Genomic DNA, 26,948 nt, shown 5'->3' with positions numbered 1-26,948 from the left:
GACAATGCGGAGGTTGCAGATCGAGAGAGAGAGAGAGAGAGAGCAGCAAAAAGCACAGCAGACCACATGTCGGGTTAAGGCTGTAGCGGGCAGGCAGACGTCACACTGAGTTTACAGGGTTGTTAGAGGGCAGGAAAGGAGCTTTGGGGTAAGACACCATTCAGCTGAATGGGTAGGGGGTCACTGAAAAAGGAAGGGCTGGCAGAGGTGAAAATGTTTTATTGTGTATGTGAGAGAGACAGACAGACAGAGGGAGGCAGAGTGGCAGAAGAGCACATCTGAGTGGCACTGTCGCTCCTCATAACTCTCACTGCCAGAGAGAGACAGGGGTGGATGGAGAGAGAGAGACAAGAGGACAGACAGACCAGGGGGACAAAAGGCAGCAGAGAAGAGAAGAGAAAGAGAAAACAGAGAAAGACAAGGAGCCTGAGAGAAAATACAAGGGTAGAAAAATGCCAATTCTTTTAAGGGTTGATTAAAGGGTTAACGGGTTGATTTACCCAAATAATAATAATAATAATAATAATAATAATAGTTTCTCACTTACCCCTGGTGGTACCTAGTCATGCAGAAAGTTTTGGCTTTAATTACCCAGGTCCCCTTTACTCAGGATAATCCACAAAACACACTGTCAACAGTTTTTGGAGGAACTTGAATGAAAACTGTCCACAATGAGGTTTGTGTATTATCTAAGAATTCTGGGGACACTGTTTTGGGAAAGAAATGTAACTGCTGAATTTTTTTAATTCTGGGCTGAACATTTGCTGGACGGATCTTGTCCCCGTTTGCTTTACTGGATAGCCCCCTTAAACATATCATCTGCTTGTGTCTCTGCAATTGGATCTATTCCTTAAAATTGAAAGTAATGAGCAGAGGACAGATACCTGAGTGTGTTGTGAGGGCATTGTGTGTGTGTGTGTGTGTGTGTGTGTGTGTGTGTGTACTCCTTACGTTGGCACTGGGTTGCCCTTGGCCTCACACTCGATGATGATGTTATCTCGGGGGTCGACAATGTAGTCCTTCACTGACTGTTTGACTATAGTGGGGGGTTGCTTCACTGTGGGAGGAGGGAAGAGATAAAGAAAGGTTACAGGAAGAAGGTTGTGTACAGATAATACACACACACACACACACACACACACACACAGTTCTGCTTTGCATCCTAATTTCTAGTTTACAATGATACCAAATATGTAGGATAATATATTCTATAATAATATAATTGACTATTATATGTATTTACATTATATGTATAGACATAAATCTTTCAGACACACACATACATGGCCAAAAACAAAGCCATTTCTTCCACCTACAATCAAGTTTAACTAATTTCAGTCATTTCTATGATCCCAGTATTTAGCAAACACTGCAATCAGAGATCCCCGAGCCCACACAAAGCTACTACTTAGCTAAATACTCACAGGTAATAAAAATTAAAGGAAAACTCCAGTTTATTAAATTTTGGATTTGAAGCTCTGGCAATTGGTTCTATAAGTTGTGATAACCTTGTAATCAGCTAAATAATTGCTGAAACCTCTGAAAATGGCGACATAGGTCCAATGGAGCAAGAAACACAAGCAGTCAGATGACCAAACAGATTGTAAGCAAACCTCAAGGCCAGCCAAACGTATTTGGAAGAGAAAAGAAAAGCCAACGGTAAAATTAGTATCCAAACTGTCCCTAAACATCCATCAGAGTTTACAGGCTGACTTCCTGGATCAACCAGTGTACTTACTGATGTGGCCGCACACATTGTTTTCTGTGCAATGAGGGATTTTTACAGAAATTTCAGGTGAGCTGACCTTCAGTTTGACCTCCAAATATCAATGGTTTAGATAATGTGGATAAACTGTTGGTGTTTCTTGACCTGTTGGACCTATTTATAACAAAAACATAAACTGTAGCTTTCCATTATACCGGTACATTTCTTCATCAGTTATAAGCTGATACCATTTGTGATTAAAACCTATTGCTAAAACTTATCTTTACAATTTTACCTAAAACGCTACTTAATAGTCAGGGATTCCCACAGAATTATTTTCTTACCAGGATGGAAAAGGCTCTGAAGCTTTACCCAATACTCAAGGCTCAATACTTTCTGACTTCCTTACCCTGTCTGTGTCTCTCAGCCACAAGCCAATTGGTTCCCACTGAAGACCTCAATCTTTAAAAACAGCTTACATATATATAGTTTCCATCTTTTAAAAAGTCTCAGTTATTTCCTAAAACAGATGGTCACTGTAGTTTTTAGCAAACAGGAGGAAATAGTGCATTTGTTGGGGACTACTTTCAGCGGCGGATTAATCCACATTTGGTGCTCTAGCGAGTATTTGGGGCAGCAGGATGGTGTATGTGAGCTTGAGTCTAAATAAATACAGTGTGTGCGTTCATAATAATGAAGAATATGTCACCCAGTGCAACAGTGTGGCTCACTGATGTGTTTTTCTTTCTTTTCATGCAATTTGTTGACAATAGCAAGTTATAGAAAATTGCCCTACCTTTACACCATTTCTAATAAATCATCCTTTTTGTCATTTTGTTTTTTAAATTTTACCATAAGGCCATTACCAGCCTTAAAACAATAAAAATGATCATAGTTTCAGCCTCCCCAGCTGTGGTCAGTCTACTATACATATTTAATGGCTCACTTGAGCCAAAACCTTCAACAGTACAAACACACCACACCGCCAACAGCTTACAGCCCTTTTGTATTTCTAGCTCACTGAGCCCTGCAGGGCTTTAAATCTAACACTGTACACAAGTACACACACTCTTGCACATACTGTACACACAACACGAGATAACAAGCACTTCAGAGGGCCAGCCGCCTGCTAGATTAAAGGAGAAGCTCAATGCTCTAAAAGAAAGCTCTGTGACTGGACATAAGAAGAATTCCTGCATAACAGAGAGGACAACAGGTTCCCTGTTGAAGCTATTCCAGCTAATCTCATCCACAACTGAAAAGGGACTGTATTATATATCCCTCATGTTGCTATGGCAATCATAAGAGTATTTGTATAGTATGCTTGGTTGTGAAGCCAAGCTATGAGAGATAATTGGTATGGAAATTACTCCTCAACATATCAGCTTAAAAAATATCCTCCAAGACCTCAAATTCTTTAAACTATCTCTGTGTTATGAATGATATACTGCTATATAATGCTGATATTGAGATATTACTGTATTTCACATGCACATTAATTACTGTTTCTTACAACCAATGATCTGTTGGAATACACCAATCTATCATTCACTGTCATTCATTAACAAATGTTGGGGAAATGATACAAGGGCATGTTTCAAAAAGTCACAGATTGCAAAGTGTGTGTTCCCTAAATCAAATGTGTGCTAATGTGTGTCCCATAGTGTCATCTTATCATCAGTAGAATGTTTCCTAAATGTATGTGTGTTTTGCCTCTATGGAGCCTGCAAATACCAGTTGTTCAGTGTGCGCTCTTTTTCACCTTCATATTAGCAAGTGCTACTGCAACATTACAAACTATGAGCTATAAGCTACAAAAGGAATTGGTAGGACAGAAACATTAGCAGAGACATGTTAAAGAGAAACACTTACGGTCTTGCAGGATCTTTGCTGTTAGTCCAACGTAAAGCCAAAGAGAGACAGAGAGAAGGATGGACAAATTGTAATGTGATTGTTAATCATATTAGAGACATATAAATATTTACAGTACTATGTTAGGACTTTGCATATTCATCATGTTATGTTATGTTATAGCGCAGTGGTTCCCAACTGGTGGGGTGCATTTTAATGCAGTGAAGTACTTTCTGGGTTGAAAACCACTTTTCTTCTCTTTATCAATAGCACCACTGCAGCTGTATTGCCCTGATCCTTTTGTCAGACCAATTCACGTTATGTTGCAAAAATAGTTTTAGTAGTCTGAACAAGCCTGAATTAGTTGCAACTGCTATTGCAATGTCTCTAATGTTTCTTTAAATGTTGTTTTAAGCCTTGATTGTACTCTCTTGCTGCAGTCTTTCCTAGAGTTTTAAGCCTAAGTTGTACTTAAGTTTTCATTTTGTGAAATCAAATTGAAGAGGCAGCACAATGGTTAGGATTGTATCCTAACAGCAACAAGGTTTGTATCCAATAACAGGCAGAATGGATGGATGGATGGAAATAAACTGAATTGGTATTAAGTTGGTCTACAGTATGTGTGGACCGTGACCTGATGTTTAAGGGAAAATTTGAACTCTGAGGCTGGACCACTTGAGAACCACTGTTGTATAGGGTTGATGCAATACATTTTCTGAATTAGCTGTTATAACAAATGAGAGAGAGAACTGTGATCTATAGAGTGAAACAGAGAAAGATGACTGAGGACTCACCTGTAAGGAGTTCCCGTATCAGTAAAACATGAGCAGTAAGGAGGAGAAAGACAACACAAAAGTTATGCTTTAGATTGTACATCAAAGACTGTAACACAGTGTCATTTGGAGTGTCATTATTTCAATTGCAAATAATTGATTATTAATCACATGCTTGGCTGAAGCTTCAAAAGGCCTGCAAGTAGCTTTTAACTGCTGATGTTTTTTCATAGTTGTGATTTGCAGGCAGTATTGGGAACTATGATAAAACCAAGGAAGTGTACCTTTAACTTAAGGCAGCACACTCATGTTTTCTAGTCTGGCCAATCCATGAAATCCCTCTCAAAAGTAAAGACACAAGAAAGACTACAGATCTAGTGTTGATGAGTTCAGCTTCTGTATGCTGCTGCTTACTGCTGGTGAGGAGGCAGCTTTTATTTCCTTCCAATGTGACAAGCATTTCAAGTCACTGTTCAGATTCATTTTGATTTCATTTTATCTCAGTGGGGACACTTATTTAGCAGCCAGATTCTATATGTGATTCAGATGTGTTTTTGCTTTCTGCAGCGCCAAAGGAAATACGATTGTGGAGGATTTTTTTAAGTAAGGAGTATGCACTGTGGGGTCATTTTGTCCCATTTGGTATATACATCTAGTTTATGTTTGTCCAGTAATTTTTTAATGCATGCTGGATATGATTAGACTGGCTTTTATTGTTTTAGATTACAATCTGAAATAAAGCGTTGTGATGATTGACAACAACAGGGGCATTCTGTCAGAAATCAATCACTGTCTGACTGAAATGCAGCTTTAGAAATGCCAAATACAGACTCCACATCAATTGTACCTCGTTACTAAGGACAATATCTTCGCTGTTGAAGTGGAATACTTCACAATATCACAATGGCTTGCTGAGAACGAATTTCTGAAGCTACGTTTCAGTCAGGCAAGAACTTTACCAGGCACTAGGAATCTTCATTACTTTCAAGCCATTTTTAGGTGAACTAGAAATAGAAGAACCAATCACAGTTGAAGACGATGTCCTAACCTTTGAAGAAATCAAAGGCTATTTCACAGATCAGTATGCCAGAGACTGGTGGCTTGGCATGGTGGTGTCTGTTGATCTGAATCAGCGTTAGGTAGAAATTAACGTCTTGCACCAAAAGGGACCTTTTACATCATTTACTTTCCCAAGACATCCTGATGAACTGGTGGTTGATTTGGGTGATGTGCTCACAGCAGTGGAGTCATACACAGGAATATGCAACAGGAATATACTGTCGAAGTCCAAATGAGATGAGTAAAGCATCATCAGCCCTTGACTAGTTGCTTCAAATTAAAAATTAAAGATCTTCACACCTTCACAGGACTTTGCACTACACATTTTTGCTGACTTGGGCTTCCTTATTATGTAATTTCATTTTAATTTTCAGTTTTTCAGTCATGTGATAATAAACAAAGGGGAAAACAAAAGTAATATTTAATAAATAGGCAATGTCAAGGATTCATGTTTTAGACTGATCTATAACATATTTAAAAATGGAGAGAAAAAAACGGAGTTTACACGTTTTTTGCAAGTTAAGGTTTAAGGACAAAAAATCACCTAATTTGCATATTTATCTCCTTTGGACCAAAAGTATTGATATTGTGGATAACCTTGTTTGTAAGATTTCCAATAATAAGAGAACCATACTATTATGTTTATTTTTGAAGAAGATATCTGTGTCTTTGTGGGTTGTGGGTCAAATACGGGTCTTTGAGGGCTCCTGTATCCTGTATGCAACCCAACTGGCCGCACACCATTGAGTCTGGTACTGCCCGAGGTTTCTGCCTCTTAAAGGAAGTTTTTTCTTGCCACCGTAGCCAAGTGCTTGCTCATGGTGGGATTTGTTGGGTCTCTGTAAATAATATTATAAAGAGTACGGTCTAAACATTCTCTATAGGAATGACATAACTTCTGTTATGAATTGGCGCTTTATAAATAAAAATAAATAAATTGAATGGTTGGTCATTCTGGTTAATCAAACATCATTCAAACACTCTCTCATATAGGTTAACGTGTAGGAAAACATTTGTTCAAATCGAAAGGGGTGAGGTCACAAAGTGATTGATTTCTGACGGAATGCCCCAACAGCCTGATAAAATCATCTGACAATGAAGTGTGTAAGGTGACCCATCTTTTTAGGTGACTGACTGTAAGTTAGTGTAATGTAATGCAACACCAATAGAAATGTTTCAACTGGAGCGCAAAGTAATAAGATTTTAAAAGGAAATTTGACCAAACCATTGCAGCTGCTTTTCATTCAGAAAAAGAAGAAAGGCAGCAAATAGTTCTTCATAAGGCAGAAATACAAGTGCTACAATAGACACCATTCTCATTCATTTCTCATTCCTTATTTCTTCTCTTACCTTCCAAATGCTGTCCTGTAAATGTACTAAATACCTGTAAGTATAGATATTTAGCAGTAGTATGGACTTGCCAGAATGTTTGTGATTTAAGCCTCCTCCCCACAGACACACATGCACACAACAATGAAGCGATCCTGTGTTGAGAGCGTGACCTTGTGTTTGCATGACAGTTACAGATGAGCCTTGATATAAAGTGTGTGCTGTGTGTATGCACATGTATGTATGCTTACATCCATGCTGCTATGCACTATTATGTGTTTTGCCTACATGTATTGTATATTTGAACCACTTAATAATGATGACTGTGTTTTGTCAGCTACAGTAAAACTCCCCCGATCTATTTTCTGAATTTAAATACCATTCATCTTGTGCCCTTTAGATATTATTAGGTAGAGATGGAGTGTGTGTGTGTGTGTGTCCTGTGGGGATGTGCAGAGAGTACTCATCAATAAAGGTCAAGAGTTCAGTTTGCTGTGAAGCAGATGAGGAGACATAAGGAAAAGAGGGGGATGGGGCTTGTCATTTTGTCTACTGAATTAGACCATCAACACACTGTGGAGCATGTGGTGCCTTAGTTGGCTCTGACAAAAAGCTACAAGGGAAGAGTCATGAAGGGTTTAACACATCATCATTTTGCCATACAAAAATGTGATGACATGCATTGCAAAGCTGAGAAATTGATCACTATTAACTAAATCTCATCAGTACACCTACCAAGAGGACACTTATGGTCTTCTTGATATACATTTAATGCCTAATGGTCCCTGCCTGTCATCACAGTGTGGTGAATACATTAAGGAGAGGTCACTGGGTTATTAGGGTATTAACCAAATGCTCTCTGTTTGTCAGGATGTGTGTGTGTGTGTGTGTGTGTGTGTCAGATCAATAGAGCATCATAAATCCAGGGTTGAAAGGTCAGGCTTCTAAAAAAATAGAGAGAGAGATGTCCCCATAGGGGTGCAGAAGAATAGAAGACAGAGCAGCTGACAGCTGACTCCCACGGGTGTGTGTGTGTATGTGTTTGTGTGTGTGAGCATGCAGTTGTGTATGGAACATATAAGCCAGGTGTCCTTGGGGCTCTCTCAGTATCAAATCATTTGTCATTGTACAATTGTGAAACATTCATCTTTGTTGTGAAAAAGGAGTTTAACAGCAGGATCCAGTCTGGCTTTTGTACTAGAATTCAGAAATGAGAATATATGTGACTGGGAGTATATCTTTATAACATATTAATATGTGCATGTTGGAATCAATGAGGACCTATCATCTTGAAATTGCAATGAGGGAACCACCCAAAGTGACACACTATTACCCAGGGACAGGAAGCAGTCTATTCTCATGATAATCAAATGTTAATGTGATCATTGCCATACAGCTCCAGCAACACACTTCATATTTCATATTTATATTCAGGTTTCATATTTAAAAAAAATGAATGCTACAATGCTTGAAACATGTGCATTAACTTCACCGTTGAAGCTAGAGTAGAATTAATTTATCTATTTTCTGTTTTTTCCCCTAAATCATGCCAATTCATTCTGTCTTTTTATTATCTGATAAGAAGCCATTTTAAACCAGAAACTGGCATAAAATTGTATTTATTTTTGTTTACTTTTAACTGAGAGGAAAAAATGTTTACTCTTTGAATGAGGCCTTGCTTAGAGCAAATAGTTAACACCCACAGTTTCATTTTCAAAGGGCCCATCTAAATCAAGCAGTGCTTAATAGCTTAATAGCCAATATGTTGGTGATGATAAGATTGTGATCCTAAGTTTCTAAGGCAGACTATACACTACAATGGTGTATTGCTGCCATACTGTTTGTTATTAATGTTCCTTTTAATGTTTTTTTTTTTTTTTTGTATTGTTTAATCCAATACTATACAGATATTCCATAATTTTCTTCAAAAGTCAGGTCATCCAGGTTGAATAAAGTGTGCAGTGTAAAAACAGTTTCTCCAGCTGCTCACAGGTCTTTGAACAGCTCCTCTGAAGTGAGTAATTGTGGCGTAATCTGTAATGTAATTTTCTTTCGTTAAAATGGATTTTATAAATTTGGTATCGAAAATAGTATCGAAAAGTTTTGAATGATACCCAGCCCTAATGGAGCTGCAGATGTCTGGAAGATGCAGACAATATGGTATCTGTTCTACTGTTAAACTGCCACAGAATGATGATGCATTCACCAATTGGCCTTGTCAGAATAATGGTCAGGACAAATGTTCAAAAACATTTGCAGAAAATCTCAGTTGTCTAGTTGTCTAAGATGCATACCCTACACCCACAATGTCCCCTTTGCTGTATGTCATGCACCTTTCTCTCCACCATGTTTCCTGTCTGTATCTTCACTGTAAGCTCACAATGCCAACACAAACTTTGTGTAATGGACTTATGAAAACATATCTCACTTGCAATGAGTTCTAAAATGATCTGCCCTTTACTAAAAGGCTATAAGCAATGACTTTTAATTTGACGAGGCAAACTGGACTCTGTCAACTTGTGTCTGCAGTATACAGTTTGAAGAGTTTGTAAAAATGTGAGCTAAAAATGGTTGGCAGAATCTGACACCAAATGGAATATATCTAACAACTACCGTAGTACTACCATTGTTGAACAAAGTTGTGTCATTTGAATAATCAATGCATAACCTATATGTGTTTATTTTAATCAAAGCAAACATATTACTTGCATAACATGTGTATTAAGTTTAATAATAAGAAAATATGAAGCACTAATGATCAGAAAGTAAGTATAGTCAAGCACATGAACATTGGAAAGTGAAAGATCACTCTGCCCTGAACATGCCAGAAGACTTACAGGGTTGTTTTTGTGAGAAAGAGGAAGAGAGCATCCATACCAGAAGTTGCCCTGATGCCAGAAAGTAGAGGCAAGTTTTAGTAGACAGATGTTCTGCTTAGCAACAGCATAATGACACACGATCCATGCCTCAACATCATACCAATGAGAAAGTTCTGTGTTTGAGTGATTGAATTATTGACCAACCTGAAAGATCGCATCCCATCAGGAAGAGCTTAGTATGAAAAGTTTGATTGCCGGGAGAAATGTTGTTGTTCTGCATTCTGAATCTAGACCCTTCGTATTCCAGATTTGTATTGTACTTTCTGCAATCCGAAGAATAAATTACTTTGTACTGAAGAAAGTGAGAGTTTCGTTCTTCTGTATCTCAGTGTTTGGTTCCTAAGTTATCAAAAGCTGACCAAGAAGAAGAAAATCACCCACGACACCATCCTTGTTTGTCCAAATGTTTGTTTTCCAGACTGCAAGTCAATGGGGCTGCAGCAATCCTAGCACCACTGAGCACCCGTGTGTAACCCCAATTCCAAACCTATCTGAGCCATCTATCTCAGCCAACTTCCCTATGACCAAATTAATTGTCGTAGTTTTTGGTATGGCTTTTGTATCACCATTTGCTGTAACATATTGCGTTAAAGTGGATCTGATGATTGCTGTGACAGTGACTTACGATCTTGTGGGACTTCGATGGGTGCTGCTTCGCGCCACAGTAGCAGCAGTAATGACATGAGAGCCAGGGCCACATGCCCACCCTGCCCCAACATCTCTCCCCCTCCAATTGGCTGGCCTCGCCCCTCACCTCTCCTGATTGACTAGATGGTTCTCCTGACAGCCGCACCAAGTACCTGTGAGTACAGACACAGAAACAGAGACAAATATTTAGGATGAAGACAGAGTAGTAGACCGTACAGTATAACTACAGTACAAACTGTTTGTGAGTGTGTAGCTGTGTATGTATTCTGGCACGAGAGTGTGTGTCGACTGTGGCCTACATTTACAGCTGAGTCCTTGTGTGGCTCCCTAGAGAGAGCAGCCTAGAAACAAAGCCAAGGAGAAGCTCTGTAGCACTGATTCACAAAGTGGGATCAGGCTCCAATCACAAGCTGCTTTAAATCATCTGCCCAGACATGATGATGGAGAATGGATTATTGGGATAATTTATTTCATCATTCAAATGTCTTTGCTACAATGTATATTTTCATAATTTTTTAACTTACAGTTACAAAACGGTGTTTATAGACTTTATAGGACAGGGTAATACTTCTATATTACCACTTATCATCTCACCATAGTGACAAAATTCTCGAGACATTTTGGCTCACGGGTCTCATCTCTACGAAAATTAACAAATTTAATTTATTTATAGAGTATATCTTTTATTTCAAATGCAAATGCAAAAGGCAAATGTAATTCTACAAAAACAAATATCACCATTTGAGCAAATGTAATAAACATTAATGTGTTTACATCATTTGATGTTGAATACTTAATTGAATATTGTCATATACTTATATAACTTATATATAATGTCAGTGAAAAAGCAGGAAACTTAGTGGTTATGCTTCCACATCCATTTGTCTAATAATGTGGACACCTGCAGTGACAAACAAGGTGCGTCACCCATTGTATTTGGTCATTGAATCTTACCAAAGAGTCACCCCTACTGTCTTTTTAAAGGATGTGTGACTTTTTAAACTTTTGAGAGGCCCTGATATCTGTCTTCCCAGGTCATGGTAGCTTCTTCTTTGTGTTACCGCAACTCCACCCATACCATACTTCCTTGCCTTTTGTCCAAATTAGGCCTTTCTGGCCTCAGTAACTGGCAAAGATGGCAGTGAGTGGTAAACCTACATAGACGCTTTAGATTGACCCTGCAGGAACTTGGAGGCCGGTGACAACATGGACACTACATCCATGTTTTTCTACACCCAGTGGTCTAAACTCTTCTTCCTGCCACATTATTCCATTATTCAACAGCCAGCCCACAAGCCAGAGATTTCTAATTTCCTCCCCACCACCTCCATATGACAGTCTGTGTACTGGCAACCATACCAGGACGACCTGCCCACTGTTAATCCCTGTCCCCCATGCTGCCACCCCCCACCAGGATCAATCCTTCACTCTGCTTCAAATCACACCAGAGCTCAAAGCTTTGACAACAGGATAAATTAAAAGAAAAATCAGGTGGGAGTGTGGGGGTGGGTGTTTACCATAAGGTTGCCATTTCCAATCTCCAGGAAAATGTCTTAAAATGAGGGTGGAGAATGTGACATAACATAAAGGAGGTGCTGACAAAGACTGTGACTGCACTGGGCACACTCAGTCAACTGTTATTGAGTCAACTGTATGAATAAATGTTAAAGAAATGTATAATTTAATTACAATTAAAATAAATAAAGTAATATCCTTTGTAGTGAAAACTGGACTGGACAATTACCACAGCTGTTATGATCCCATGCTGTAAGTATGATTTCAAAAATAATACATAAATATTATGAACTTTTGAAAGAATAAACAATACATTCTTGTTATAGCATTACTAGCGTTAGCTAATGTTACCAAACCTTAAAGAGAGCATTGCTGTAAACAGTCAATTTGTTGACTTTGTTCGACTTTTCTCTCCTCTGTGTTTTAGTATGCTATTTTTATGGGTTGTCTTTTTAACATCTGACAAGCCAGATGAAAATTTTACCTTCTAAGCTAACTCTGGCTCATTTACATTTTTTTTTTCTGTTTTCTGTTGATTAAGCTGTTAATTACAAAGCCTCCCTTAAATAAAGGTTTTGATTATTTTTATTTACTAACGCCCTATCGTACAATGATTGGCATGAAGCATTTCAACGCTGTGGAGCTCCATTAGGATAATTCTTACAATGCTTTTGACCAAATGGTCAAAAAACACACAATTTTAGTATCAGCCTTTATCTCTGTGAGAACTATGAGCTGTAAGATAAAGGACAGATTTCACAACAGAGGAGACACACCAGCTTTTTGGCCTGAGGGCAGTAGTCAGATTTCACCCAAAACCTGCAAACACCTACCACACACACACACACACACACACACACACACACACACACACACACACACGCATAAACCATCTGGTGGTATGTCAATCCAACACTATTCAACTAAATAGCTAATCTGCCCCTGGGGAGCCAATACCCCCGCATTGGCTGGCATGAGGTGTCAGTCACACACACACAAACACAAAATATGCATTGATGCAGACACACAGGGAGGTACAGTACATGGTCACAGATGGATGAAGACACGCCCAGACACACCCTCATTCCTCACAAACATGCACACACACACACACACACACACACACACACACACACACACACACACACACATAAAAGCACATATCTCTGCAGCCCAGCTGTTGTGAGACCTGACCAGTGTCTCCCCATCTCTGTTAATTACTGAACTCTTTTCAGCACACACGGGCACTTACTCACACACACACACGCACACACACCAGAGAGGAAGAACAGTAGAGGGAAGGGATTAGGAAAAGCGCAAGCCACACAGTCCAATACGAGCCATATCTCAATCTGCTTTGAATTGCAGATCTATTCCCAGCAGAAAGGTCATGGAGAGAGAGAAATCAAGATAAAGAGGAAAGAAAAAGAGAGAGAGACATGGACAGAGAGGAGAAAGAATGACGAATGACCGAAATAGGTCAGTGTTTCGCTCCATGTGTGAAACCCTCTCTGCACACTGCAGTGCATTATAAATGATAGCACACAGTGATACACTGACTGAGGCTGAGTGCACATTCAGGCGAGAAAAAGGGTCAGTGAACATCACATACTGCGTACTACACATTACCACACATGGCAGTGGAAAATAGCAGCTAAAATGCAGGCAGCAAAAACCTGAGGCCCATTTTACAAAAAAAAAGATGTCCAACTATTTTACCATTTGATCACAAATATTAAATGTTTATCACATGAGAATTTCAAAGACATTTTCAAGCCCAAGAGTTGTCTTAAATGTTACACATTTGTCTTAAGGGAATAGTTCGACATTTTGGGGAATACGCATATTCACTTTGGGGAGAGTCACCGCGCCCGGCCACAAAATAGTCCCCCACAAAACTCCCCATAAAACTACATCTTGTTGTTTTTACACTTTGGTTTTGTACAAATTAAACAAACGAGATATAACATGTTAATGAGTGAGCTTTAGAGGACGGTATATGTGAGTGGTATTAATCTAACTCAAGCAAGAAAGCGAGTAATATTTCCCAAAATATGAAACTTGGGCATTATATCAGCACTAGAAATGACAGAGGCTCCCAAGAATGTTGAGGAGTCGTGCCAAAGACACACCAGCACATACAGTAGACAGTGATCAGAAATCTTGGGAAAGGTACAATTGCACAATCTAATGCAACAAAAACCCAGCAGCCCTGCAACAAATACGGTCTCTGTGTAGGTTATAATTTTCAGGAGTTGTCGACATGTGTCATAGAGGTTTGTTTCAAGTCTGGTAATTCTTAAAGCTGAAGTAATTTATTGTGTTGTAATGGATTTGATTGTATGAGAGGAGTCTAATGTTACGTCCACTCAAGTTACATACAGTATATGAGTGGAATAGAATATTGGAACCACTTTGTAAAAATCCATTCCGACAACACCAATGTTGGACCTGACTATCTATCCATTTCAGACAATGAAGCTAAAGGTTAGTATACAACTAACAGTTGGGTAAAGCAAAGCTAAGGCTTAGACTGTAAATAATCACGCCAAGGTGGTTTGGAGGTAAATATAATGATAATGCTAGACTCAGTATTAAATACTGTATTTTTGCTGTTGTGTCTCATTTGGACTTTAACAGCTCTTCTCATCTTGTCCTTATACCCCAAGGTTTCACAGTACAGCTATGAAAACAACACCATGTGAATAATGCTGATTTTTGGGGAGATTTGAGGGGAGTTGAGGGAACATTGAGGTAAACAATGTGAAATGTGGACAACAGGTGGGTCAAGAATTTTTGATTTATTGACAACGATAGTAGCTTTAATTCTGAGGTTTATTACACACAGAGAGGCAAGGTCCAAAGTTGGCAGCAGATTGACTTTCTGGCAGAAAGCAAATTATAGATTCACACACACATCCACAGATAAACGGAGGCTGCTCGTTATGGAAGAGCAACATTTTCCAGATGGTTTACACAGGGCAATCTTCCCTCCTACTTATTTAACTATTTCATTTTTAGTCAGATTAGGTGATTATGGTGCCTTAAATTCCTGTTACATGGCCAGGAGACATATACAGTAAGACTGCATGTTGAACTTCGACCAATAATAGCTTTTAGTGTTTCAAAACCTGCATGACGTGCAATGGGGATTGATCAGGAAGGGCCAGAGGCAGACTTCCAGGATCAGGAATGTCAACAACATGGCACCCAAAGCATCACGGAGCATTTCATAAATGTTGTAAAACTAGGTGAGAGAAGACAAATTCTTTTATCCTAGCCTTCAGTGTTGTCTCTATATGCCAAAATATACAGGATAGAATGACGATTTGCCGTGCTCCATGCCTGCCTGCCCCATGTTTGATAAATCAGGCCATTATCTGGCTGATATCGTCCAGGAGTAAGACCTCCCCAGCAGGTGGATGATGGAAGTGGCTGACAACTCTAAATGTGCTGGAGGAGACACATAGTTGTCTACACTCTGCTCAGGCCAAGGACCATATACCATACTACCAAATCAGGGAGAATTGAGGTTAACTTGTTTTTAATCTGGCACTAGTTGACATTGTTTCAAGGGCCCAGTCATAGGGCAGCAACAGCAGAACAGCATTTTGCCCCCGCTTGGTGTCAGTCGAGAGGAACTGGCACAGTCCTGGTCATGGCAGTGGCTCTGAGAAATAAAGGGTCCGTGTGTGGCTAAATGGTTTCACAGGGTAGTCTGGGGGACACAAACATTCATGCACAAGTCCTGCACCAAGCTGGCAGGTTTGGTTTGGCTGGCTGCACTGACAGTGTGGTAGTGTACTCGACTGTAGGTTTCACATTTTAACCTTAAACACAACCAGGTCAGAATTACCTTAGTTTAGCCTGAGCTCCACAACCTCAAGCACACATTATCATCACATACACAAACACACACTGAGTACTTCTCCGAACATTACATTAATGAGTGCATCATAGAAGCCATTAGACAAAATGGATGGGATTTTGTCTGGCCTCTCCCTCGTGCATCTTGTGCTACAGGCTCCAACAGAAACAGACTGGCCTGTTGCAGGCTATTTCTAAAATTAACATGGTAATTTGCATTTTGTGTATACAGTATGTATTGTGTATCAGTGAGCACTGCTCAGTGACCTTCCATAAGTTTTGCCAGAAGCGTGATCAGAGTGGAAAGGTAAACTACGAAAGATGTTAACCTACTTCTAGAAGCTGCAGGGAATTAGCATAAATTTGCTAAATGAGACTGTTAAGAAAACAGATCTTTAAATATTATATGACTTCTTCCATTATTTAAGATGAGAGGATGAAGAAATCCCATTAATACACACTTAGACTATAGATATTTTTTATCCTAAATGTCTCGGTACTGTAAAGTCTATTGAAGTAAATTACATTTGCCAGTCTTGTCAGGCCAAATGTAGAATGAATCAGTTAATCTTAAAACAAAATTTCTTATCATAGCCCTCACAGGTTTTATATTTCTTAAGAGAGGCTGCTTAAAATGCAAGAGCTAAAGAAAATCCTCACCATCTAATTAACTGTGAAGGCATGCACAATTACCATGATTGCGGTTTGATTATTACAGCTGCAAACACAAGGCAGATTCAGCTGCTGAAGGTTTTCATTTGGGCTAGTTTTAGGATTATTTTCCTGGTTTCAGAGACTTGCAAGGAATTAACCATTTATTAAAACTGGTTATTTGGCCAAAAAGGATCTGCTCTTTGAGGGAGCTCTTTTAAAGAGGATATATTATAGACACTACAGTACTGAAAAGTAGAATTTCTTCAATCAGAGAGAGCATTTATATTCAGTCATTCTCATCCCCAACCCAGTACACACAAACACTCACACAGTCTTTGTACCAACTGCCACTATTCCATTGTTTCCAGCACTGGGAGAGTCATTTTGGATGATGCTGAGTGCTAATGGTGCTCTTCTGGGACAAATAGGGAAACAGGGCTGAGGAGATGAAATTACAGTTTTACATGTAGATTTTGAGAGTGCATTTTAGTGTGTATATGTGTGTGTGTAAACATGTCCCAAAAAAAATATCCCTCATTTCACACTTGAATCCCATTTAATGATTGTGTCTGTAATTATGCATGTGGAGTACATATGAATTTTAATGCCCATGCCTGCAAACAGAGCAGGTCTGTATCTTTGTGTGTGCATGGATGCTTGTGTTTGTGTGTGCAGCGCCTCATCCTTGTTCTGTTTCGTATTAGCTAAAGCTTCAGCTTCTAGTCCTAAATGCAGCTTTCAACTCTCCAAAAATTAAACACCTTGATTCTGTCACTTGATGCAGAAAAAGCATTCGACTGAGTCAACTGGAAACTCCTATTTGTAACCTTACCAACAAAAATGGGGGTTTTGCAAATCATTTATTCATTGGATAAGGGTAGTATACATCACCTATGGCCACTATTATCGGCAATGGGCGGATTTCAGTCTGTGAATAATCAAATTCTTTACCCTCTTGCTGAAAAAGATTGTTCTAAATATTTTTGTTTTATCTCTCTGAGACAGTGGCTAAGCTGGAGGCATTAACACATTATTAATGCAATCACTTCTCTGACCTCCATATATACCCCCAACACAGCATCACCAATTTTGTTCTACAAAAATAGCCCTCTGCCCATCACACACAATTATCCTCAGTGCCACAGTTCTCTCATGACTACTGGGAGTACTGCACACACACATAAACACATACTGTAGGTACAAGCAAGCCAGCAAGTAAATCGCAAATTGTTTTTTTAAAAAAAGCTACCACAGGAAGGTAATATACACCCAGAATGACGCCAGTGTCTCATGCTTTTTCCTGTTAGTTGGTGGCCCTTCCCTGCTGAAATTACAACCACTTACACTAAAAACATGGATACAAAAAATCTTAACATGTGAGCCTGTTGAGCAGATCATTCTAAATACAAACCCTGTACACTTGTAATAAATATGAGTCTGTGATTGGTCAGACTTCCACACTGTACAGGTCAAAATTGTTTGGGGTAATTTGGGCTACTTTTTTGGGCACCAATCAAAAGTTAGGATATATTCCAATAAATCGGCCCCTCGTCTTATCTGAGTAGTAAGATTGAGATTGACAGGACACTGAGTTAAGTAGGCTCAGTTTGACACACAATTATAACTGACGACCAACAAAACCAAATGTAATTTCAGTTTATTACAACCATTTAGAAAAAAATTTCTATTCCAATTTTTATTCTGTCATAACTCTGTGATAAAAGACGTACATCTGTTCATATGAGTGAATGTTGAACATGTAACATTTGATGTAACATTATGTAAGAGAGTTTTATTTGATTTTTTGACTCCTATTATTTATTAGGCAAACTAATTTAGCATAGTTTGAGATCTTCGGGCAGGGGTCCCCTGTCTGTTCCTGAGTCCAGGATGAAAACTAAGGGGGACAGAGCTTTTGCCATCAGGGCCCCGAGGCTCTGGAACAACATGCCCAAAGAAATTAGGTTGCCTGAGTCAGCGTCTTCTTTTAAGTCTCTTTATCGGAAAGCATATCCTGATCTTACCTGAGCTGTCTATTAAAAAAATAATAATTGTAATGCATTTTATCATTCACTGTGGTATTGTATTTCTCTCTCTTTGAAACACTTTGTACTTTGTTTTGATAAGTGCTCTATAAATAAAGTTTATTATAATTATAATTAAATTTAATTTTATTTTATTTATATAGCACCAATTTATAACATAAGTTATCTCATTGCACTTTTCCTAAAGAGCAGGTCTAGACCGTACTCTTTATAAAATTATTTACAGAGACCCAACAATTCCCAGCACTTGGCGACAGTGGCAAGGAAAACTTCCTTTTAAGAGGCAGAAACCTCAAGCAGAACCAGACTCAGGGTGGGTGGCCGTCTGCCGCTGCCAGTTGGGTATACTGATAAAGACAGATTCATATTACACATATATTTATATGCATATACATATAAATATACACATACACTAACACACTTACAAAGCCCTTCCTAAATGAAAAATTGGGATACTTTTCTGAGGATTGAGCAGATTCTAAACTCTGACTGGGCTACTTTTTTTCAGTCCAATCTGGCATCACTGAGTACAAAGTAGAGTTTTGTTGTCCAATGTATATGCATTACTTATTTTGTAAGACTTTACAAATGATATGAAGCAACCTTTGACAAATGAAAATGTATTTTGCCTCATACGTGAGCTTGAAGAAAATGTAAACAATCAGGGTGGCGGAGGGGATCACTGTGAATGTACATTACTAATATAATAGTCTCCTAGTGGTCTACACAGTCTATTCTTGTGAATAGTCAACTCTAACATGCAGCACTTATTTAACAGAAACACTGACTTACGTTCACTGATGTGGACACTTATCGTCTGTCTGTCCACCCTCTCTGTTGTGACCACTTAGCAGACCTGATGAGACACAAAGAAAGCAAATAAACAATATTACAACCTCTTGAATCCGCTTGAAAAAACAAATGACAACATACAGTTTATTTATCAGCTTAAACATAAAGCTTGACACCAAAGTTCAACAGATATGGAATCAATGTCCGCTATTATATTATTCGAATCAAGCAATATCTGTGCTCATATCAGAGGTAAATAAAAATGATAAAACTTTATTTATAGAGCACTTATCAAAACAAAATAAGTGAATAAATGCTTCACAGAGAGAGAAATAAAATACCACAGTGAATGATAAAAAATAAAATAAATAAAATACATAAAAACTATAAAATAAACAGGTAGGATCAGGATATGCTTTCCAATAAAAATGCGTTTTGAGAAGAGACTTAAAAAAGACACTGACTCAGACAACATAATTTCTTCGGGCATGTTGTTCCAGAGCCTCGGGGCCCTGATAGCAAAAGCTCTGTCCCCTTTAGTTTTCATCCTGGACTCAGGAACAGACAGAAGATCTCAAACTAGATCTCAAACTACGAGAAGGTTCAGGATTAAAATGAAATGAAAATATAATCTGGAGCCAGGCCATGAAGAGTCTTAAAAGTAATCAATATGATCTTAAAATCAATCCTAAAACAAACAGGGAGCCAATGTAATGGCCAATGCCATTGTGCGTCACTCTGACTGGACCCCTTGACAGGCCATGGTGTAGTACTGAAAATGTTTACAGCTAAACAAGCTCAAGTTTGCTGTGCAAAGAGAGACAGTTTGCAATAGAATAAGTCTGAAGAGAAGACTCCAGTCAGATGTGCTGACTGCTCATTAGTCTTTGTTAGTCTGAGCGCAGGAAGAAGCAGAAGATATAGTAGAGCAGACAACAACACACACACACACATGCCCCAAGACTGTTTCTTCAACTATGTGTTTATGCTTTCAAAGAGCACGTCGGTACGCCAGCCGCTGCCCTCGGGATCACAGGATGCTCTTTCCGTCTTTCTTTTTGTCCTTCTTGTCTGTGTTGCTGCTGCTGTGTGCACACACATACACAGAAACACACACTAACACAGTCTGCCTGGAGGTCTGAAAAAGCCGCTATGAGAATATAAAACACACACAAAAACACAATACAAAAAAAAAAAAAGTTTGTGCTACTGTGACAAAAATCTTTCAGTCAATACAATAAAACCACACACTCACACACTCGGCTGCAACAAAATGATGCTTTCATATACATCCATTTCCACCACACAAATGACTGATTTTCTGTTATTATATGTTACATGTTGTTATGGGCTGCTTGTTAAAGATTTGTTTAAAAATGAAATAACTACCATTAAAAGACTACTCCACTGTTTTATCATTGCACTCCTATAACATTGTTGGACTCACAATGGACTTTTTTTTTTTAAGTATAAAAATCAAGCAGAACCAGAGATACTGCCTTTTTTATTGCAGGCATTCTTCTTCCTTGTCAAAACCTGGTGTCTGCATTACCCACAATGCAACTCAACCACCAACAGTTCAGTCAGAGATTTGGGTGTGCTTGGCTTACAGAGGTCTGGTAAGCTCACTTCGTTCAGTTATGTTTCTTTTTCAAACTTGTAGTCCTCAGCATCAACCGATGCATCTGTGCCAATTTATCAGACTTCACACAGCTCCCTCTGGAGACACTAAAGGCTTTATACAACTTTTTTTCGCATATGCAGTAGTACTCCCCAAGACTTGTAAACAGACTTGATGTTTAAAATCAGTGGAGTTCACCTTTAAAGCTACACTTCCTGATTTTATACAGCACCCAATAGCACCTTCAAATCTCTAAATGCCTTCCCAGCTCACTGTTGATAGTTTGAAAGTCAACAGTTGAGTTTCAAAACACCAACAATATTGGTCTTTTTTGACAAAACTGCATTTAGATTAAAATTGCATTGATTGATAAATGCAGTTTTTTTACACTGAATCCACTACAAAGCAAACTTTGCTTGCAAGCTTTTCATTGCTTTTTAAAGCATTTTCTATAATATCTCAGCTAATTAGCTATTTGTACCTAGTCATACATTACAGCATATTTTGTTTTTTTTTAAATTCAGTTGTAAACCCCTAACATGCCTAACATTTGCTGTGAAAATGAACAGACAGCAAATTTCAGTCCCCAGCACTGCACATCCACTAGATGTAAAAGTGACATACATTTTTTAAACAAACTCAGCAACCAAATTTTCTCTGACCATTGTGAGATGTTACTAAACATAAAAAAAAAATCTAAAACATAATGTTCTCTGCATGTATCTACTGAGGGCTATGTTGGGTCTAACTCAGTAACCTAATGTAATGGAGACTTTACAAATATGCCACTGCTTTGATGTGGATATGGTTGAAAATCTGAGAAATGTTGCTTAAATGGCTAAACACAGCAAGAGTGAGATTTCCTTTTGTTTGGATTACTTAATTTTACGATGAAATTCTTCATACTGTATCAATGTACTCAGCTGCATTATGAAAAGTATATTTAGAGTGGTTAAACGTTCCAAATATCACTATTTATGAGCTGTTACATCATCCTTAACTCGATCTGATGACTGAAGAGTTATGTGAATATGTGTTTAAACACACACACACACACACACCCCTGACTACAGTATGGCACATATTGAACATCTGGGGGAGAAATGTTTAACTGGGTTAAGTGCATTACCAAAGGGCATAGTAGTAGTATGCCCTACTTGAGGAGAATGTGTATGTGAGTGAGGCTGCAGTGCAGTGCAATACTACTGATATAGTAGAGATACAGCAGAGACTCTCCTCGTAATCCTGTTTAGCAGCAGCACTGAACCTGACCCAACAACATTGTCAAACTGACCTGACCACTGCAGCAGCACAATATCAAAAAATTATAAATATTTGAAAATTTCTGTTTTGGCTCACTGGTTTAAGGTGAGGGTTGACTGTGAGGTTACTGTGGATTAGCATGGTCCACATTCTAATTGTAAATTCCTTTCGAATTTGAACCATGACGATCACGTAAAAGCCATTTTGATACCAGAAGTGGAAAGTAAGAATAGTACTGGGGTGGCATGGCTCAGGAGGAAGACTGGTTTTTTCTAGTAGTTGACTGGTGGTTTGATCTCTGGCTCCTCCAGAGAGAGTGTCAAAGTATCCTTGAGCAAGACACTGAACCCCTGATGAGCCGGTTGGCACCTTGCATGGCAACCACGGCCATCAGTATATGCATGTGTGTCTGTGTGAATGTTGCCATGTGTTTTAAGTGGTCGATAGACTAGAAAAGCACTATATATATGCAGTCCATTCACCATTTACTTCTGTATTGAATTTGTATACTATTTTGAGGTAGCCTACTTTTACTTGACTTTTAGTTGAGTATTTCCATTTTGTATTATTTTATACTTAGACTTTACTTACTTTGGACTTGTTTAGTTACCACTTCAATCAGCTTGATCAGCAGGATACCCACAGCCTGAAAGATCATCAGAGAGCAACAGCCAGCTGGTCTGTGGAGGTTCATCTTTCGCTTGATTTTTCCACAGGACTGCTCTTTCTTAATCTCAGTCCACAAATAAAAACATTTACATAAGTATGTAAGTGCCAATAAACAGTACTGCAGTATACTATGATAAAACACAGTGCATGCTAAAATGCTAGCATGGAGCTATCACTGCTATCACTCAACAATGTCTATACTACAATGTTAGAATGGCGCAAAGGGGTTTGTTAAGTAAGGGATAATGTACAACGAGCAATTCAACACCAAATATTGATTATTTTTTTATTTAAAACATTTTTCTTTGCTGCAGGACTTATTTCTGCGGATTGATATGATTGGACTCCAGAGTCTATGATCTGCGTCCATAGCAACGGTCTGTTATTCATAGCAGCGGTCTGCTCTTTCGAAAGAACAGACCGTAGAATGCTGTAATTGACCAGTCAGAGTCAAGTATTCAACAAAGCCATGTAATAATTAAATGTAATTAGCACTAAAAAATCAATTCACTTTGTAATCAGTCAGCTGATTTAATTCACTGTACTTTCTGAAGCTCATACCGTTATCATTAATTTAAGATTAAGTAAGTACTTGCTGTAAAATATCGACTCTCAACAAGTTAGAGTGTATCTGGTGTACTGAAGCTGAGTGTACTGAGCAACATTTGGTCTTAATGGCATTACAGTACATTATTTTCTGTATTCAGTTTTGCCTAACACTACCACTAGCAGTCTGGTAATGCCTCTCTGTGTACTTTTAGTGTTAAAGGAACACATTTTGCTGTCTTACCCATAACTAGGCTAAACATAACTGTGTACCAGATTCACAGAGGTGAAACTGATCGATCCTGTCATCTGACTCTGGGTAAGATAACAAATTTGTGCTAAAATGTTGGAGTGTTCCTTTAAAATTAAATGACAGAAGAAGCCACCATGCCAGCTCTGTCTAAATGAATAGTATAAACATGTGTCCAACAGTAAACTAGGTGTGTTTCCACACAGATCGTACATAGTAAAGACACTGAATGTTGTCAATGCTCTCCATCAAACACACCCCAGACCTCTCTGACCTGTTTTCAACAGCCTCATGGGACAATAAGGAGTGTGTGTGTGTGTGGGGGGGGGGCACTTTGATATCCAGTCTATCACCCGCTATTCCCTGCTGATCCAAAACAGGTCTAGCACTCACCAATTCACTAATGACTGTCCCAGAGGCGTGTGTGTGCATGTGTGTGTTATATGTACACCTCGATACATGCATATTACCTCCCACCCCGCCATGCATCCCCAACCTCCCTATCACCCTTCAGCTATGGCCTTTGAACCTAGTCCATTACTGTGCTACACATGCACACACACGCACACGCACACACACACACACGCACATACTGAGAGGTCATGGCAATAAATAGCTCATACACACACTAAGAAGGTCACGGGTCACATACTAAAGAGGTTGTGGGGGAAATGTCTGTGACAATGACATCATTTGGTACAGATGATCTTTAAAGGGGTTTGCCAGTTAATGTTTGTGTGTAACATCAAATTAAGTAGTATTTATGAATCCAGATTCAATATTCAGTAAAGCACAGAAATAGTGTGATTATGTTTCTAAATTTGTTCACTATTATTTGCATCATTACAGTTTGTCGTCCTTTAACTAAGTATTTTAGCTTTGGGTTCCATTACCAGATTGTTTGTTTGTTTGTTTGGTTGGTTGGTTGGTTGGTTGGTTTTTATTTCATGTTTTATCCCTACAAATCAGATATTCTCTTCTTTATTACTTACATTTTCTAAAGCATACAGCAGTGCTGTAGATTGTTAAATCTGTTTCTCCTTCATCACAGCAAATATGTTTTGTGATAACATCTGTGACAACATTATCCTTGAGTGGTAATGCAGTTGAAAGCGTGAACTCTGACTTGTGATGCATTCATGTGCTGGTGAGGGGCTCTGAAATGTGAGAGTTAGCTGCTGAACAGCTCTGCGTTAATGAGCTCAAATCTAATCCAGAAGACACGCAATAAGCAAACATGGACTCTGACAGCTCTGTGCATTCAAATGCTGCTGTTTACTGTTCAACATGCCTACCTCCAGTTTTATGGGAATATTAATAAAGACAAAAAGAATTTTCTGACTCACCAAATACAAAATGCAAACACTGACTTCTGTCACTGTAAGTTGTACTTAGTTGTAGAAACAGTAATAGTTTTATAGTAGTATAACCAAAGGAATTTCTGGGTTCCTAGAAAGTCTTCACTGTCCCATAGATATAAATGCTTGACAAAAAGGTTCACTTATTGTCTTTTTGTGGGGCTTCCTATAGGCAACATAGGGAGGGCCAGGGTAAGCTTGCCTAGGGCACTAAATGTGCTAGGTCCAGCCCTGGTAAACAATATTGTAATTTAGCACAAAACATCATTAAATTACAAACCCTAATTTCTACATCTCACTTCTACGAAAAATGGTTTAGTTCCCTTTACAACGTTTAGATTATATTCAGTGTTTAAGACTGAACCCTTCCACTGAACAGCAACAGACATTATGTATGTATGTGTGAAATTAACCCTTCTTTCCTCAACAAAGCCCTGCTCAATTAATCCTCAGCCCCTCTATGGAAGCAGAGCAGGGACAAAAAAAAGCGGTGTCAGATTGCAAACCCAGCCCTCTGTACCGAGCACAACCTCCAGGGAAGGTAAGATGGCGGAAACGAGGATGGAGGATGGAGGGGGTGCAGGGTGAACACGTGGTTGCCAGGCGATACGTGTGTATATGTGGATGTCATGCTTGGCAGGAGCTGTAGCTTGATGTTGTAGAATGACCTACTTTTAATCGAAAGGAAAAAACAGAGTGACTGGAAACAGAGAGTGGGTTAGTGTGGATTAGAGTGGGAGAGGAGAGGAGACAAAGTGGGGATGCAGTAGGAAGAATAGCGGGTTCCCTGGTTTGATTTTATAGAAAGAATGGTTGGGAAGGACAGAGAGGAAGAAAGGTGATGAAAAAGAAAGGTGATGAAAAAGATGTCCCAGAGGGTCAAGCAAGAGGGGAGAGATGAAAAGGAAGAAACAGCAGAGAGGGGAAGCTTTAAAACGGAGAGAGAACAGGATGCAAAGTTGATTGACTGGTCAAATGCGTGTGTGCGTGTGTCTGTGTGTGTGTGTGTATATTTTTCCAACCCTGAGGGGAAGCGCCCTGCAGCTCGATCCCAGATAAATCAATCCCAGAGTTCCTGGAGCGATGTGAGTTGAAACACTTCCTGTACACAGCCTCTTTTATGAGGCTTTTTAATAAATGATGACTGCCACCTGCAGCAATGGGAATACCTGCAAGAAATGTCATCAGCACGGTTTGACGGACCTGGGCATGGAAGGCCGATAAATTTGGACTGAAGCTGATATTTTGTGCTTTTAATCAAAATATCTTGATGACAAAAATAAAACATTCCAAATAGTCATTATTTCTTACAGAATTTTATTTCTGTTGGGGTGGAAAAGCATAGAAATTGAAACTATGAAACACAACAATATTACTACTACTATTACTGCTATAGTATGCTTAAATTAAAATATTGAAATTGCCTGCATAGCTTACACATGCAGCATTTGGGGGCATCAATTGCATGCAAGAATTATTAACCTAAGGTTACAACTGACTGGTCCATAAAAGGAAATACTAGCAGTGATTCAAATAGTAATTCATCTGCACACATTGTCAAAAACTTACAATGCCTCAGTACATTACAGACTGTACAAACCATTTATGGACATACAATTTTTGACGCACAAGCAGAAATCGAAGCTCTCAGCCTTTCTCATTTTGACTCTCAGACATTTTGACCTGTCAAACACATGTGTAATTACTAACATTAATCATGGCTGCATTCCATTTAGGCGTTTCACTCCCAGGGCTCTGGTATTGTGTATCTATGCTGGATCACTGTTGTTGCTTTCTGGTACTGAATGGAGATGAGCCATCATTAATGTAATTTGTTACACCTGTAAATGTCCTCCACGAAATTGGTCAATTACAGCTTGTAATTGCAGATTACAAACCACACCACAGTGGTGTGAGGCATTAAAGGACAGCTTGAAATGAGCCAACACTATAATCACTGGAATGATAAATATCAAATCAGTCAAACTGCACAATATCCATCATATCAGATGCCAGTTTTTAATAAAAGTTCAATATCAGCTATGAACTCTGTCTCAGTCTAGTGATAATCAGCAATATGAATTTCCCATGATGAGTGACCATATCCACAATAGCACTGTAGGT

The 26,948-nt window shown here is 38.8% G+C and overlaps 1 protein-coding gene across 13 annotated transcripts in view; it reads right to left on the bottom strand.

The window, feature by feature from the left end:
- Positions 1 to 26,948, bottom strand: part of nfasca (neurofascin homolog (chicken) a) — a 167,815-nt gene that overhangs the window by 63,631 nt on the left and 77,236 nt on the right. For 11 of the 13 annotated variants that reach the window (XM_044212838.1, XM_044212828.1, XM_044212882.1 and 8 more), the window contains 4 exons: positions 19,118 to 19,181; positions 10,222 to 10,396; positions 3,578 to 3,595; positions 952 to 1,057 (listed from right to left, as the gene is read on the bottom strand). In XM_044212838.1, the coding sequence (XP_044068773.1) occupies positions 952 to 1,057; positions 3,578 to 3,595; positions 10,222 to 10,315 (218 nt within the window). In that variant the 5' untranslated portion in view covers positions 10,316 to 10,396; positions 19,118 to 19,181. The remainder of the gene's footprint in view (positions 1 to 951; positions 1,058 to 3,577; positions 3,596 to 10,221; positions 10,397 to 19,117; positions 19,182 to 26,948) is intronic. The other 2 variants (XM_044212847.1, XM_044212933.1) reach the window with 1 other exon arrangement.

The sequence above is a fragment of the Siniperca chuatsi genome, linkage group LG2, assembly GCF_020085105.1.
Source record: "Siniperca chuatsi isolate FFG_IHB_CAS linkage group LG2, ASM2008510v1, whole genome shotgun sequence".
Lineage (NCBI taxonomy): Eukaryota > Metazoa > Chordata > Actinopteri > Centrarchiformes > Sinipercidae > Siniperca > Siniperca chuatsi.
This window is presented reverse-complemented; position numbering and strand designations above follow the sequence as displayed.